Source organism: Peromyscus leucopus, chromosome 7 (genome assembly GCF_004664715.2).
Source record: "Peromyscus leucopus breed LL Stock chromosome 7, UCI_PerLeu_2.1, whole genome shotgun sequence".
NCBI classification, from domain to species: domain Eukaryota; kingdom Metazoa; phylum Chordata; class Mammalia; order Rodentia; family Cricetidae; genus Peromyscus; species Peromyscus leucopus.
The window spans coordinates 6433230-6446509 of record NC_051069.1 but is presented as its reverse complement, the minus strand read 5'-3'; the positions used below and the strand labels follow the sequence as shown (position 1 = coordinate 6446509).

The 13280-nt window shown below is 47.6% G+C and overlaps 1 protein-coding gene across 1 annotated transcript in view; it reads left to right on the top strand.

Annotated features, from left to right (window-relative positions):
• Dapk2 (death associated protein kinase 2) overlaps nt 1–13016 on the top strand; it is a 127088-nt gene extending 114072 nt beyond the window's left edge. The window contains exons 9-11 of the mRNA XM_037207395.1: nt 7945–8034; nt 8146–8229; nt 12351–13016. Coding sequence (XP_037063290.1) covers nt 7945–8034; nt 8146–8229; nt 12351–12431 — 255 coding nt within the window. The 3' untranslated portion in view covers nt 12432–13016. The remainder of the gene's footprint in view (nt 1–7944; nt 8035–8145; nt 8230–12350) is intronic.
• Nucleotides 13017–13280: the final 264 nt, after the last annotated feature.

Genomic DNA, 13280 nt, shown 5'->3' with positions numbered 1-13280 from the left:
CATCTGAGGAGGCCCAGGAAATGAGGGCAGCCAGTGGACCCGTTTGCTCCTTATGGGCTCACAGCTGGTATTTGAATAGCCACCTGGAGCACAGGACTGTCATGGCAGGAGGGTGTGTGTAGGGTGAGTGGAGTGTCTCACTGGGACCTAGAGGAAGGAGGCTCGGGAGCGGCACACTGCTCCACGAGCCGCTGCCACCATGGAAGCTTTTGCATTCAGGGAGGATATATTTATATATGGGGGTGCACATATGCGGACAGGTGTTCACATTTTATCCATATGTGTGCTTGTGGAAGCCAGTGGCCAACCTTGTTATTCCTCTGGAGACGTCTTCCTTGGTTTATGTCTTAGGGTTTCTGTTACTGTGAAGAGATGCCATGACCAAGGCAAGTCTTATAAAGGAAAACATTCAATTGAGGTGGCAGCTTATAGTTTCAGAGGTTTAGAGTCCATTATCATCATGGGAAGCTTAGCATCTGGGCGTATGGCAGCATGCAGGCCAACATGGTACTGGAGAGGTAGCTGAGGGTTCTACATCTTGCAGGCAAGAAGTGAATTGAGACACTGGATATGGCTTGAGCATATATGAGACCTCAAAGCCCGCCTCCACAGTGATATACTTCCTCCAACAAGGCCACACCCACTCCAAAAAGGCCACACCCCCTAATAGTGCCACTCTCTTTGGGGCCATTTTCTTTCTACCTACCAGTTTATTTTTGATAGAGAGTCTCACTGTATAGCCCTGGCTGGCCTGGAATTCACTATGCAGACCAAACTGGCCTATAACAGAGATTTGTCTCCGCCTACTCAATGTTGGGATTAAAGACGTGTGCCGCCATGCCTAGCTCATCTCCCTTGTTTTTTGAGACGGGGTCTCACTGGGACCACATCCACAAGGTTAGCTAAGCCATTGAGCCCCCGGGATCTGCCTCTCTGGGCCCCCAAAGCACTGGGAGCACGAGTACATTCTACCATGTCTGGCTTTTTACATGGATTTGGGGGATCAGACTCAGGTGCTCATGTTTGTGCAATAAGCGCTGTGCTGACTCAGGCATCTCCCCAACCCTCATGGAGGATTTTTAACTTGCCAGACTTTAAAGCTTGGCTTCACACTCAGTTCAGACACCACCCTAGCTGTCAGGGAAAGTGTGTCATCTCCCCCAAAAAGCAGCTCCTAAGGAAGTTGGGAGGTGGGTCCCGGGACAGGCAGCTGTCCTGTCCTGAGGCAGCTACAGCCATGGCTGTCCTGTGTGTGTCAGGAAGGGTGGCCACGGTTGGCAGTGGATGTTTTTGCAGATTCTGAAGGCTGACAAGAAGCGGTGGAGCGGAGCAGACTGAGTAATCATAAGAACCAGGGACTTCTCCTTAGCTTCTCCTCCTCAGGTGACAATGTGACGATGGTGGCTTCCAGCTGAGGTGGCTGTGTGCCCACATGTCAACACCCCGTCACTGTCAACCCTTTAGAAATGTCTGTGGAACGGAATGGCTTTTCTCCTCTGTGAAGTCCTTGGCCTGTGGAGAAGGTTCTTGGCCCTGGAGAAGAGAGGCAGTAGCGGGCACACTGGAGTTGCAGGGGCCGTTCAGTTGAACAAACACTCGCTGTGTTCTGGTTCTAGGGGGAGAGGGCAGATAAGGACATGGCAACACTTGGATAAGAGGTGCAATGGACTTAGTTCATGGGTGGTAGGGAGAGGTTCTTTAGTGACGTAGTCACTGGTAAACTCATCCAGGCTCCTGTAAACAAGCCTCATGAGTCTCATCGGGACACACACACACACACACACACACACACACACACACACACACACACACAACTTGAAAGTAGAAGAGGCACTAGTTACAAAGAGGAAGAGAATTAGTACAAGAGTGGAGGAGAAATGAGAAGGATTAATGGTGTGTGTGAGTGTGTGTGTGTGTGTGTGTGTGTGTGTGAGAGAGAGAGAGAGAGAGAGAGAGAGAGAGAGAGAGAGAATATGATTGAAATACATTATGTACATGTATGAAAATGCATAATGAAACCATTTACTAAATGAATATATGCTAATAAAAACATTTTTAAAAGCTACCTCAAAGTGGAAAAAAGACTCAGTATCAAGCCAATGGGATCCAGTCAATGGGAGGTGGGAAAGACTTGGTAAGCAATCGTTTAGAGCAGTGTTCTCAACCTTTCTGACACTTCGACCCTTTAATACAGTTCCTCATGCTGCGGATCCCCAACCATAAAATTTTCATTGCTACTTCATAACTGTAATCTTGCTACTGTTATTAATCGTAATGTCAATATCTGTGTTTTCCAATGGTCTTAGGCGACCCCTGTGAAGGGGTCGTTTGACTCCCACAGGGGTCGTGACCCCCAGGTTGAGAACCACTGAGTTAGAGGTATAAGACACAGCAGAGCTGAGTTCTGGTGGAGGCAGCGCATGAAGAGAACAGAGGGCTGTGGAGGTCTTGGGCAGCTGCCTCATCCCGGAGTCACCTGCTCCCTCCCGTGTTGGTAGGAAGAAGGTCCGGGGCAGGATCTGGAGGGCTGAGCGCACATTGGATCAGGAGCTTGGAATCATTGAGTGACAGTTGGAAAGGGGAGGTTCCAGAGAGTAAGGAGTTTTTGTCTGTAACGTTATGAAGGGAAAATTCCAAAACCTACACAGAAGTATGGAGGAATGGTAATGGTGAATTCTGTGTGTCGCACCTTATTTCAGCAGGGATCAAGTCCAGGGCAGTGGCTTCATCTCCTACTCCTGCTTCTTTTGAAGCATTTAAAATGCTTTAAAGCAAACTTTAAATGTATTCAACTCCTAAGTCCCCCCTCCCCCTTTTGAGACATCTTGCTGTTTAGTCCAGCCTGGCCTCAAATTCAAATTCACAATCCTCCTGCCTCAGCCAACCAAGCGCTGTGGTTATGGGTGTGTGCCACCAAGCCTGGCAGGACCTTCCTCAGGTGCCTTCCACTCTTCGTTTGAGACCAAGTCTCTCATTCTCCTGGAACCTCACCAAGGAGGCCGGGCTAGGTGGCCTTTGGGCTTCCAGGGATTCACTTGTCCCTTCCCTCCCTCTCTGTTAACTAGAGTTACAAGTGCATGCGACTGTGCCCAGAATTTTATGTGGGTCCTGGGGGGTTGAACTCAAATCCTCATGCTTGTGAGGCGAGCCTTTCCTGATGAGTTGTCTTTTCTGTATCATTATTGTGTCGTCATCATTCCGCCGTCCCTTCGTAAACTTACACCCTCCTCCCACGGCTAGGGTATCTGTGACATTCAGTTGGTTTGTTCATATCAGGACCCAAGCACGGTTCACTCATGGCCTTTAGTTGATGCCTTTCAATTCTCTTCAGGACACAGGAGGGAGAGTTTTGGAAAGTTTTTTCTTGGAAACAAAAATTGCTCAGAAAACAGAAAGTCTGGCAAAGAGGATTAAACTAATGTCCATGTGTCTGTGCTGAAACCTAACAGGAAGATGAGGCTAGGCCATGCACGGAGAGGAACCTTTTCACTTCCTCCCAGGGGCTGATCACTGCAGGGTCAGCTCTGGGGCGCCCGGCCTTTCTGCACACCATACCCAGGCAGGAGGAGGCAGAGACACCCACACAATTGTCACCTGCATCTTCCTGGGAAAACAAGTATTTGCCAGCAGAGCCCAAGCCCCAGCCAGCAAAGGGAGGGGAAGAGGTGTCCCCTGGAGGAGACTTGACTGAAAGAAGGGAAGTCTGCCAGGCCCAGAGTGGGCAGGATAGAGAAATGGCTGCTCCTGCCATTCTGTGGAGTGTGGGGCTGTCAGGATGGCCCAGATGGAGGCTGGAAGAGCTAGTTTATTTGCAGCACCCGTGGAAAGCCTGGCATTTAGAGAAAAATCACTGGAGAGGGTGCTGCAGTTCCTTTCACACATCTTGGGGGTGGCTGCTGCTGCTGCTTCCTCTCCCTGCCCTGTGGAAGTCATTTTAGACCCTAGGGACACCCCCCTGGGCTATGTCAAGGACATTTGCATCTGTGTAAACAAAGCCTGACCCCAGCTACAGCTTTCTGTTTTCCCACCTTCCTTTCTGACCTTTTTGCAGACACTAGACAGACATTCCTAGGAACCTGGTCAGAAATGCCTGGGCTCCCTGGTGTCAGTGATAGGCCGTAACTGGAAGATAGGCACTCACTGTCTATCGGAAGAGGAAGGAGCAGGAGGCAGACACAGCCCCAGTTCAACAGAAACAATGCCACATTCCTTCCGGGAACAAGTCTCACTGCAGAATTTATGTCTCTGACTTTCCAGGCTGAGATGACAGCATCAGCCTTTTAGAGACTCTTAGCAACCAAGAACCCATTAATGAGGAAAGGCTAAGCCTGACAGATTCATGGCTTAGGTGGCCTCTTCCTTGGAACTCACGTGGCTGTGTGTAGCATATAGAGTGGCCCAGAAGTAATTGTCACCTCCTGTTGATGGGCCTGGGAGTAGGTACGCATGACATTTCATGTGGGCCTCTGCTCAATGAGTGACATTGTTGAGCCCGCAGGAAGTGGGGCTTTCCTTAATAGGATCCCCCTGGCCTCTGTGCTGTCTCTCCTGCTATGGGGTAGGGGGAAGAGGTGGGAATGAGCCATTTCTCTTCTAGGTGAGGAAACCCATCAGTAAGTACCTAAGAAGTCCCTTCTTTCCCCAAGTCTACTGATCTACTGATTCAAATTTCCTTATGAAAAACAAATACACCCTATCAGGATGAGGCTCAAAGGTCATTTATGGCTGAGTGAATTGCACCTCTAAATGGTATTATGATAGCTGAGCAAAGTGCCCTGGGTATCGTGTGAGCCTATTGGTAGGTGTGAGCAGGTCCCAGGTTTAAGATTTCTTGATTATATTTATTTGATGTGTGTGTGTGTGTGTGTGTGTGTGTGTGTGTGTGTGTGTGTGTACATGTGCATGCAAATGCCCCATGGCCCATGTGTGGAGATCAGTTTTTGTCACATGAAACCTGGGATTGAACTCAGGTCATCAGGCTTGGCAGCAAGCACCTTTACCCACTGAGACATCTTGTTGGCCTGGACCTGGGATTTCATTCCAGTTTGTCCTGTCAGTAGCTCAGGAAATCAGTTCAACCATGCAACTGGTAAGCGGAGCACCTTGGGGAGGAGGGGAGGGGAGGGATGACCTGGGGGTATAGACAAGGACACAAGCAAATCCCAGTGTCCTCAGGTTGCTCCCCCCACCCCAAACTCCCAAGTTGACATCATCGGGTTCCACACACAATAAAAGAGCAGAGCACACGAAGCTCTAGTGATATCAGAGTCAGCAATACTTCCTGAAAGATGTCTGAGTTAGGCTTTGAGATATTTGGGGGTATGGGCTGAAGCAGTCCTGGGATGGGTCTCCTGCCAGATGCCAGTCCAAAGCTGTGTGGATGGTCGTGTACACTGGCTTCCTTCTGGTGTCTGGTGCTGTGAGGGGAAAGAAAGCAGAGCTGTGCTCTGAATGTGCTTAGGAAGCACAGCTCTGAAGAACCTGTGGGCTGCCTTCTGTAGCTCTCAATTATGACAGCATCACAGGCTGTCAGAGCAAAATCAAACAGTCGCATGGGCCTGAGGGATCATCCTGGACAGTTGTCCTTGGGACCACAGGGTCCTTTGAGAATCCATGGACGCTATCAACTGTCTTTGGAACCATTGCTTGCCTACACACACACACACACACACACACACACATACACACACACACACACACACACATTTTTGCCCCCATAAACAATATATCACAAACTGTGCAATTCAGTGGTTCTTAGTATTTTTACAAGATCATACAGCCACTGTCGCTTTCTAATCCCAGAACATTTTTATTAAGCCAGAAGGAAAACCTATTTTTAAGGCTGGAGAGGTGACTCAGCAGGTAAGCGTACTTGCTACTTTTCCTGAGGATCTGAGTTGTATCCCCAGAACCCACATAAGGCGTTGGCTTCCCATAGAGCTGGAGTTACAGGCAATTCTGAGCTGTTCAACATGGGTGCTGGGACCCAAACTCGGGGCCTCTGGAAGAGCAGTATTTGCTCTTAATCACTGAGCCTTTTCTCCATCCCCCTTCATTTTATTTTTAATTATGTGTATGTGGACGGGGGTGAGGGGTACATGTGAGTCAGGTGCCTAAGGTGCCAGAGCCATTGGGTCCCTTGTAGCTGGAGCCACAGGTGGCTGAGAGCGGCTGGACACGAGTGCTGGGAATCGAGTCAGAATCTTTGCAAGAACAGTGTGCGCTCTTAGCTGAGCCTTCTTTGCGGCCCCAGGAAGCATTCTTCCACAGTCATTCCACATTCTCTCCTGGCCCCAGCTAGTAACCTAATCTGTTTCCTGTCTCTACTTATCTGTCTCTTCCGGCCATTTTATACAAATGGAATCACACAGAGTCAGTCTTTTGTGTCTGGCTTTTTTCTCTTAACACATTTTCCAGCTTTATTCATGTTTATCGTGGCCCAATACTTCACTTGTTTTCATAATGAATACTAATTAGTGTCACATTGCATGGATATATGTCACGTTCTGTTTATCCAGACATCGGCTGATACGCTTTCGGTTGTTTCCACTTTTTTTTTTGGATCTTAAGAATAATGCTGCTCTGGACATAAGGGTGATCTGGCTGTAATGTCTGTTGCTGCACTGAAGTTGATCTGGCTGACTGGGTGGCTGTCCCTTTCCTCTCTCAGTATTCCATGTGCGTGTCTCCCAAAGCTAGGTACGCGGTCAAAGATGGCTTTCCCTGTAGGGAGGACTGTTCTGGCAAGGATATATGAGTAGTTCTGCTCTTCTGCTAGAACCTTCAAACAAACTCTGAAGAAAGGTGCCAGAGCCTGAGAGATGGCTCAGCAGGTCAAGGCCCTTGCTGCCAAGCCTGAGTTCACTTCCTGAGACCCACGTGGTGGAAGGAGAGAGCCGGCTCCTGCAAGTTGCCCTCTGACCTCCATCCGTATCTGCCGCATCCCCACTGGTAAATAAATACATGTCATTAAACAAAGAGTGGGGCTACTCTGACCATTCATATACAGGTTACACTCTTAAAATCAACAAACCATTTTAGGATGTCCACAGACTCCCCAAAACCCTCTCTTCAGCTAGGAAAACCTTACTTTACTATCTTACAAAAGGGGGACATTTAAAAGGAAATGGAGAAGGATAACGACAATCAGTGTATTGCTGCTTGCTGAGTGATCCTGGATCAAGTATTTCACATCCATGGGTTCATTCTGCCCTGTCATATGCATCTCAAGATTACAGGCGAGACAGCAGAGGCTCAGAGAAGCGGTGGTGAGCTTTCTGCAGTCAAAGACTTGAGCTGTGTTGTGACTGCCCAATAGTGAAAGACGACTGTGCATCTGTCCTCATTTGACCCGCCCTACCCCACCCCCACCCCATCAAAGCCCCCATTTCCTTCCATTTCTTAGTACTAGAGGAGTACCAGTGCCACGGCTACCAATAGGCATGCATCTCACCAAAACCAGAGTCTGTCCAGTCCTCCTTGCCTCTCCCCAAAGTAATACTGATGGCTCCTGCTTCCAGTTTTTCTCACTTAGAGATGGCAATGATGTCTCTGCCTGTCTGTCTGTCTCTGTATCTGTCTGCCTGTCTCAGTCTCTCTCTCTCTCTCTCTCTCTCTCTCTCTCTCTCTTTTTTTTTTTTTTTTTTTTTTTTTTTTTTTTTTTCTTTTTCTCTCTCTCTCTCTCTCTCTCTCTCTCTGTATATGCATGCACTACACTGTGGTAATAATAGCTCAGGGACACCCAGGATATCTTCTGGGCAGTGAGACATTTGTAACATCACCCTTACTGCGACATTCGACATTCCCACTGCATGCCTTGCCGGGGAAGGAGGTACACCAGGGGCAGGCTGAGGACGGTGTGTAGTCCAGGATCTTTGGGGACGTGGGTAGCTGCCATTTGAAACTCAGTTAACCGCATCACGCCGTTCTCTCTCTCTCTCTCAGCCGGTGGACAACCAGCAAGCTATGGTGCGCAGGGAGTCCGTAGTCAACCTGGAGAACTTTAAGAAGCAGTATGTCCGCAGGCGGTGGAAGGTGCGTCAGGGCTTGGGGTGAAGGGCAGGGCCCTAGTGGGGGCTCCCTGCCTCTCTCCAGATCTCTCGGCACATTTTATTTACCTGGTGGTTCTCCTCTCTCTTCCCTCAGCTCTCCTTCAGCATCGTCTCCTTGTGCAACCACCTCACTCGCTCCCTGATGAAGAAGGTACACTTGAGGACAAGCGAGGACCTGGTGAGTACGTGCAGAGCCCTTGGCTTGGGCAACTCCTGGACTGTGGGAGTGGATGGAGGAGGACAGTAACTGTTTCCAACTTCTTCTGCCCTGGAGGCTGCAGGAGACCAGCAGAGGGATATGTTTGAGGGACCATCAGGCATCCTTTCCTATGGGCTGTCCAAGGGATTGCTGCCGCCACTCCACCCAGCCCTCCAGCCCCTACCCAAGGACCAGTAGCCCTTGGGGAACTGTGGAAATGAGTCCCATAGACCATCCAAAATTTATTCTGGCCAAGTCTGATGGTGCACACCTATAATCCAAGCACTGGAGAGGTGGAGGCAAGGGTGCAGGCCAGCCTAGGTGACATGAGACCCTATTCCAAACTACCCCACCTCAACAAGTTCATTTCTGACAAACCCCAGTTCTTCTTTAGAACGGGTGTTTCATACCCTCTGTACCTTTCTCTTTCTAGTTTGCTTTAGATTATCTGTATTGATAACATTTGATGATATGTTTACTTGTTATATTTTTTTTGTTTATTTACTGGTTTTTTGGTTTTTTTTTTTTTTTTTTTTTTTTTTTGAGTACTAAGAATTGAACCCTGGGCCTTTAATATGCTAGGCAAATGCTATACCATTGAGCTACGTCCCTGGCCCTTTAGTGGATGTTTAAAACAAGAGGCCTATAATGGAATATACTCATCAAGGGGGTGGCTTCTAGAGCTTGTCTTCCAGAATTCAGATCTGCCACTTACTTGCTTGCTGTGTGGCCTCCAAGAGGTTACTTAATTTCTCTGTTCCAAAATGTCATCATTTGTAAAATGGGGATGATAATAGTTCCTACCTTGTTGGACAGTGATTAGGCTTAAGTGATGTCCTTTCCTTAATGCCTGTGGGTAAGTGCTCAGTGTGTTAGCAATTGTTACTGCTGCTTAAAATCCTCAAGTAGTTCTTGAAATGGGCATCAGTGTTAACACTGCAGTTGGTAGGGGTGCCCTGGGATAACCTCTCCCTCCGCATTGAGTGGAGAGAGCAAGGGGTGTCTGGAAGGTATAAATTATGAGAAAAGGTGACTCTGCTCAGCAGGGGACAGGAAAGCAGCTGCCTGGCAGTGGCCCTGTGTAAACTGAAGATGCTTAGCACTAGTCCCGCACCCGGCTGCCAGCTCATCCCTGTACTCCCCACAGCCCCAACATGTCCCGAGGAGTCGTCCTTCTTCAGGCTGAGCTCTTGTTTATTCCCGCCCTCGCCAGAACTTGAGAAGTGGTAGCTCCACGGGCCTGTGTGGCTTTTCGACATTGAGTCCTTCTTCTGGCCACCAGCCTCATGGACTGTGAAGGGAACCAACTTGGCTCCCTCCGAGAACCCCTGTTCGTCACAGGCGATTTTGTCCAGCTTACTTTTTTATTGTTTGACTCTGACTCATACGAAAAAGTTGCTGTTCAGCAAAGCTTGAGTTATTTTTGTTGTCCCAGTCAGACTTGATCCAGGATGTGTTTGGCTCAAGTTGATCTTGACCTCAGATTCCCAGCTGGCTCAGGCTTGCCTGGAGGGGTGTGTGACTGGAGGAGAGCAGGCATGCCTTTCACGCTAAACCTGGACCTTTTGTCTTGATATAGTTACAGAGAGGACTGTAAAGTTTAAATTTCTTTCTTCACTTTTTCCAGGTACAAAACATAGTCTCTTTTTTTTTTTTTTAAATTTTTTATTCAGACATTTGGGCCACTTGCTCAATGGCTTATTCTACAGGAAGAAAAGGCTGCTCCCACATACACGTTATATATTTTTTTCCTATTGGACCTTCTTTAAATTTTTTTTTAGAAAGATAATAACTTTTGTTTAGGAAGCATAGAAATTAAACATTTTGGGGGCCCATTTAAAACTGAATTATTCTTTTAATAACTGGAATTAACTGGAGCTGGAGAGATGTTCCAGCAGTTAAGAGTACCTTCTGCTCTTGTAGAAGACCCAGGTTTGGTTCCTGGTGCCGATGCAGTGACTCACAACTACCTCTAGCTCCAATTCCAGGGGATCCAGCTCCCTCTTCTGGCCCCCATGGGCACCTGCATGCATATGGTTCACATATATTCACTCAGGCACACAGACAAAATAAAATAAAGCTTCATAGTTTGAACAAACGAACCCCCTTAAAATAATCACCACAGTTTTAACACTTTGATTGGTGGGCCCTGACTGGAAAGACATTGTAGCCTCCAGGTAGTTGTTCTAACTTTGCTTTAGCTGTGTGGGGCTGACAGGTTGTACTTTCATGGAAATGAAACTCAGAAGGTCACTCCCTTTGAAAGGCTTTGCAGTAAAGCTTGCTGAGGGCCTAGTGAAAGCCCGTTGAGGCCAAGGGTCTGGAGTGCTGGCCAGAGGACCTTACGGAAAAATCAACCCCTTGCCCACAGGCTGAGCTCAGGAGACCCAGTGTCCCACAAACCACCTTTCCAAGTGGCCTTGGCTATCAACAGGCACAAATTATCCACACCTAGGGGACTAGCCTCCAGGCAGCTCAGGGCTCAAAGGGCATGTACTATGACTTTTTTATCTGAGGGGGTTAGGGAAAAAGACACTCATACACTCTTTCAATGGTTTCCTTCTTTATTCTCTCTGTTCTTCTGTGTTCTCTCTACTGTATACTTTTTTTTTCTACAGCTTATATACCCCAACAAAGTTTTTCAGGCAATTTAAGAATTACAATGTGGTTACATTCTGTTTTTCAAGTGAATAATTACAATGAATATAAAACAAACAGTAAAAAAACAGCATGTTTTCCATATCCCTTACATAATTAAACATTTTATGTATTACAGGTGAAAAACAATTTATCCCAAGAACCCACAGACATTCGAACCCAAGCAACTTGTTATAGATTAACTCTGTAGGCAAGCAAGATATTCTTCTCAGTCAGATCTTTTACTGCACTGCATTTTCTGGTTACAAAGAAAGGGTCAATTACTTTATTACTTATCTTGAAAGGTAATCTTATAAGGAATCTTAAAGGAATCATAAACCTAAACTTTTATATATGAAAAAGAATCAGTCAGCTTTACTTTAGATCTTTAGGGTACATTCCCACCCATCAATAGTTTTTTACATCAGGAGATTGAGAGCAGAAATGGGTATAAGGAGTTAATCATCACCTTTGGTCATCAACCAATCCTAGCAAGAAAGGCGAGTCAGCTAATGATAATGGGCTGCTTTGTTCTTGTTCCCTGACCTTAAAGAGTTCCTCACTCAACTATGTGCCTTTCTAAAAGTTTAGATTGTCTTCTTGGGTTTTTCATCTCAAAGCTATTTGACAAAAACATCTTAGTCTAACTTTAAGTTATTTTCAAAGCTTTGTCCCAGCTGTGATGCACTCCAAAACCTGTGAACATATCTCCCAACATTAAGGTTAAAAGAATTTAAGCTAGCCGGGCCAGCTGGGACCCAGTTGTTTTTCTTAATCGTTAACCTAAGCCACAGTCTATACGGCTCCTCAATAGAAACTCATGTGTTTTATCTGTGTGACACTTTCTTGTATTTATTTTTATTCTTCAAAACTCTGTATAAACTAATATTATAATTATCAGACAGGACAGATTAGGAAGAAATCATCTTCATAATAATCCACAGGTAAAAATGTGGATTAGAAAGGATGTTTCCATGAGATAAACACACTACATTACAGGCAGTGGGGATCTTCCCACACCCATTCACACCAGGCCAAATACCAGAAAAAGATAACAGCAGCAGACATGTAAAGGCACAGCAGAAGCAAAAGACATTCTGGGGTCTCGGGCCTTGCCTGTCTGAGGTTGACCCATCAGACAGTTTCCTCCTGGTGGGCTGACACCTTGAACTTCAGTTGCCTTTGACATGGCCACTGGCAATAAATGGCACCAGACGACATTGTCACTGTTATCATTGGGCCCCTCCTGCTTTCCTGGCTCCTGAGAAGGAGGTCTCCATACAATTAGTCTGGGCTCCTTTCCAGCCCCCTCCTGTCTGCCGGAGGTCTCTGGGTGGAAGAGCTAAGGGCTTCCCTTTACACCACCCCCGCTTCCCCCAGCCCCTTGCTTGAGTATGTGAACTTGGGCTCCATTCCTGTCATGCTGTGACACCCTGCTCTGGGCCTCTCTTTCTCCTCCCCAGAGGAACTGCGAGAGTGACTCAGAGGAGGACATTGCCAGGAGGAAAGCCCTTCACCCCCGGAGGAGGAGCAGCACCTCCTAACTGGCCCAGGTGTCGGTGGCTGCCAGTGAGGTCCAAGCCCCCTGTGTTCCTTCTGCGCAAGCTCTTGGACCCTGTTTGTCACCAGTACCCAGACGTTCTGTGTTCCTGAGCACTTTACAAGAGAAAGAGAGAGAAGTCTGCAGGACTCAGAACTTTCAGGAGACCCTGGGAGCTGGGGCCGGCTCCTGCTGGGGAGTCTTCAGCATCCCCCAAGCTCTTAGTGCTCCAGAAAACCGGCTTTCACCTGTCTGCTAGCCTCAGACGCCGCGATGGGGTGTGGACCGAGGAAACAGCTGTAAAGGAGTGTCATTTTTACCGCAGGTTAAAGGTCAAGTTTAGGCAGCTTTCCTCACTCGGTGACAGAGTTCAGAACCAGCCTGGGCAGCAATCATATCGGGAAGACAGAAGCCTACCCTGTCAGGACACGTGAGTGAAGAGACTCTCTAGAGTGAGAGGACCAATCTTGTGACTTCCCAGAATCCACAGGAGTCAGGATGTCCAACATTAGACTTTGTACAACAGCCTTTTGCCAGCCTACTGTGTTGTAATCTTTTCTCATTTTTATTATTAAACTTGTTTATCTAATGCGTGGCTGTTTTGGGAGCGATCTCCATCTGGTTCCCTATAGCCCAAGACCCCGTGGCTCGGGTAACACTAGGGTTGGCTGCTGAATGGACAGAACATTGAGAGCAGTCTTCTTTTGCCAACAAGATGCGAGCTCTCCGCATCCTCCCTTGAAAGTGCCCAGCCTGCCATCATCACGGAAGGCCGTGGCCCTTCTGCCACCTCTGCTGCCGCCCACCTCTTAGGGGCTGGCTTGTACTTCTCCTAAATTCATAAGTTGAAATC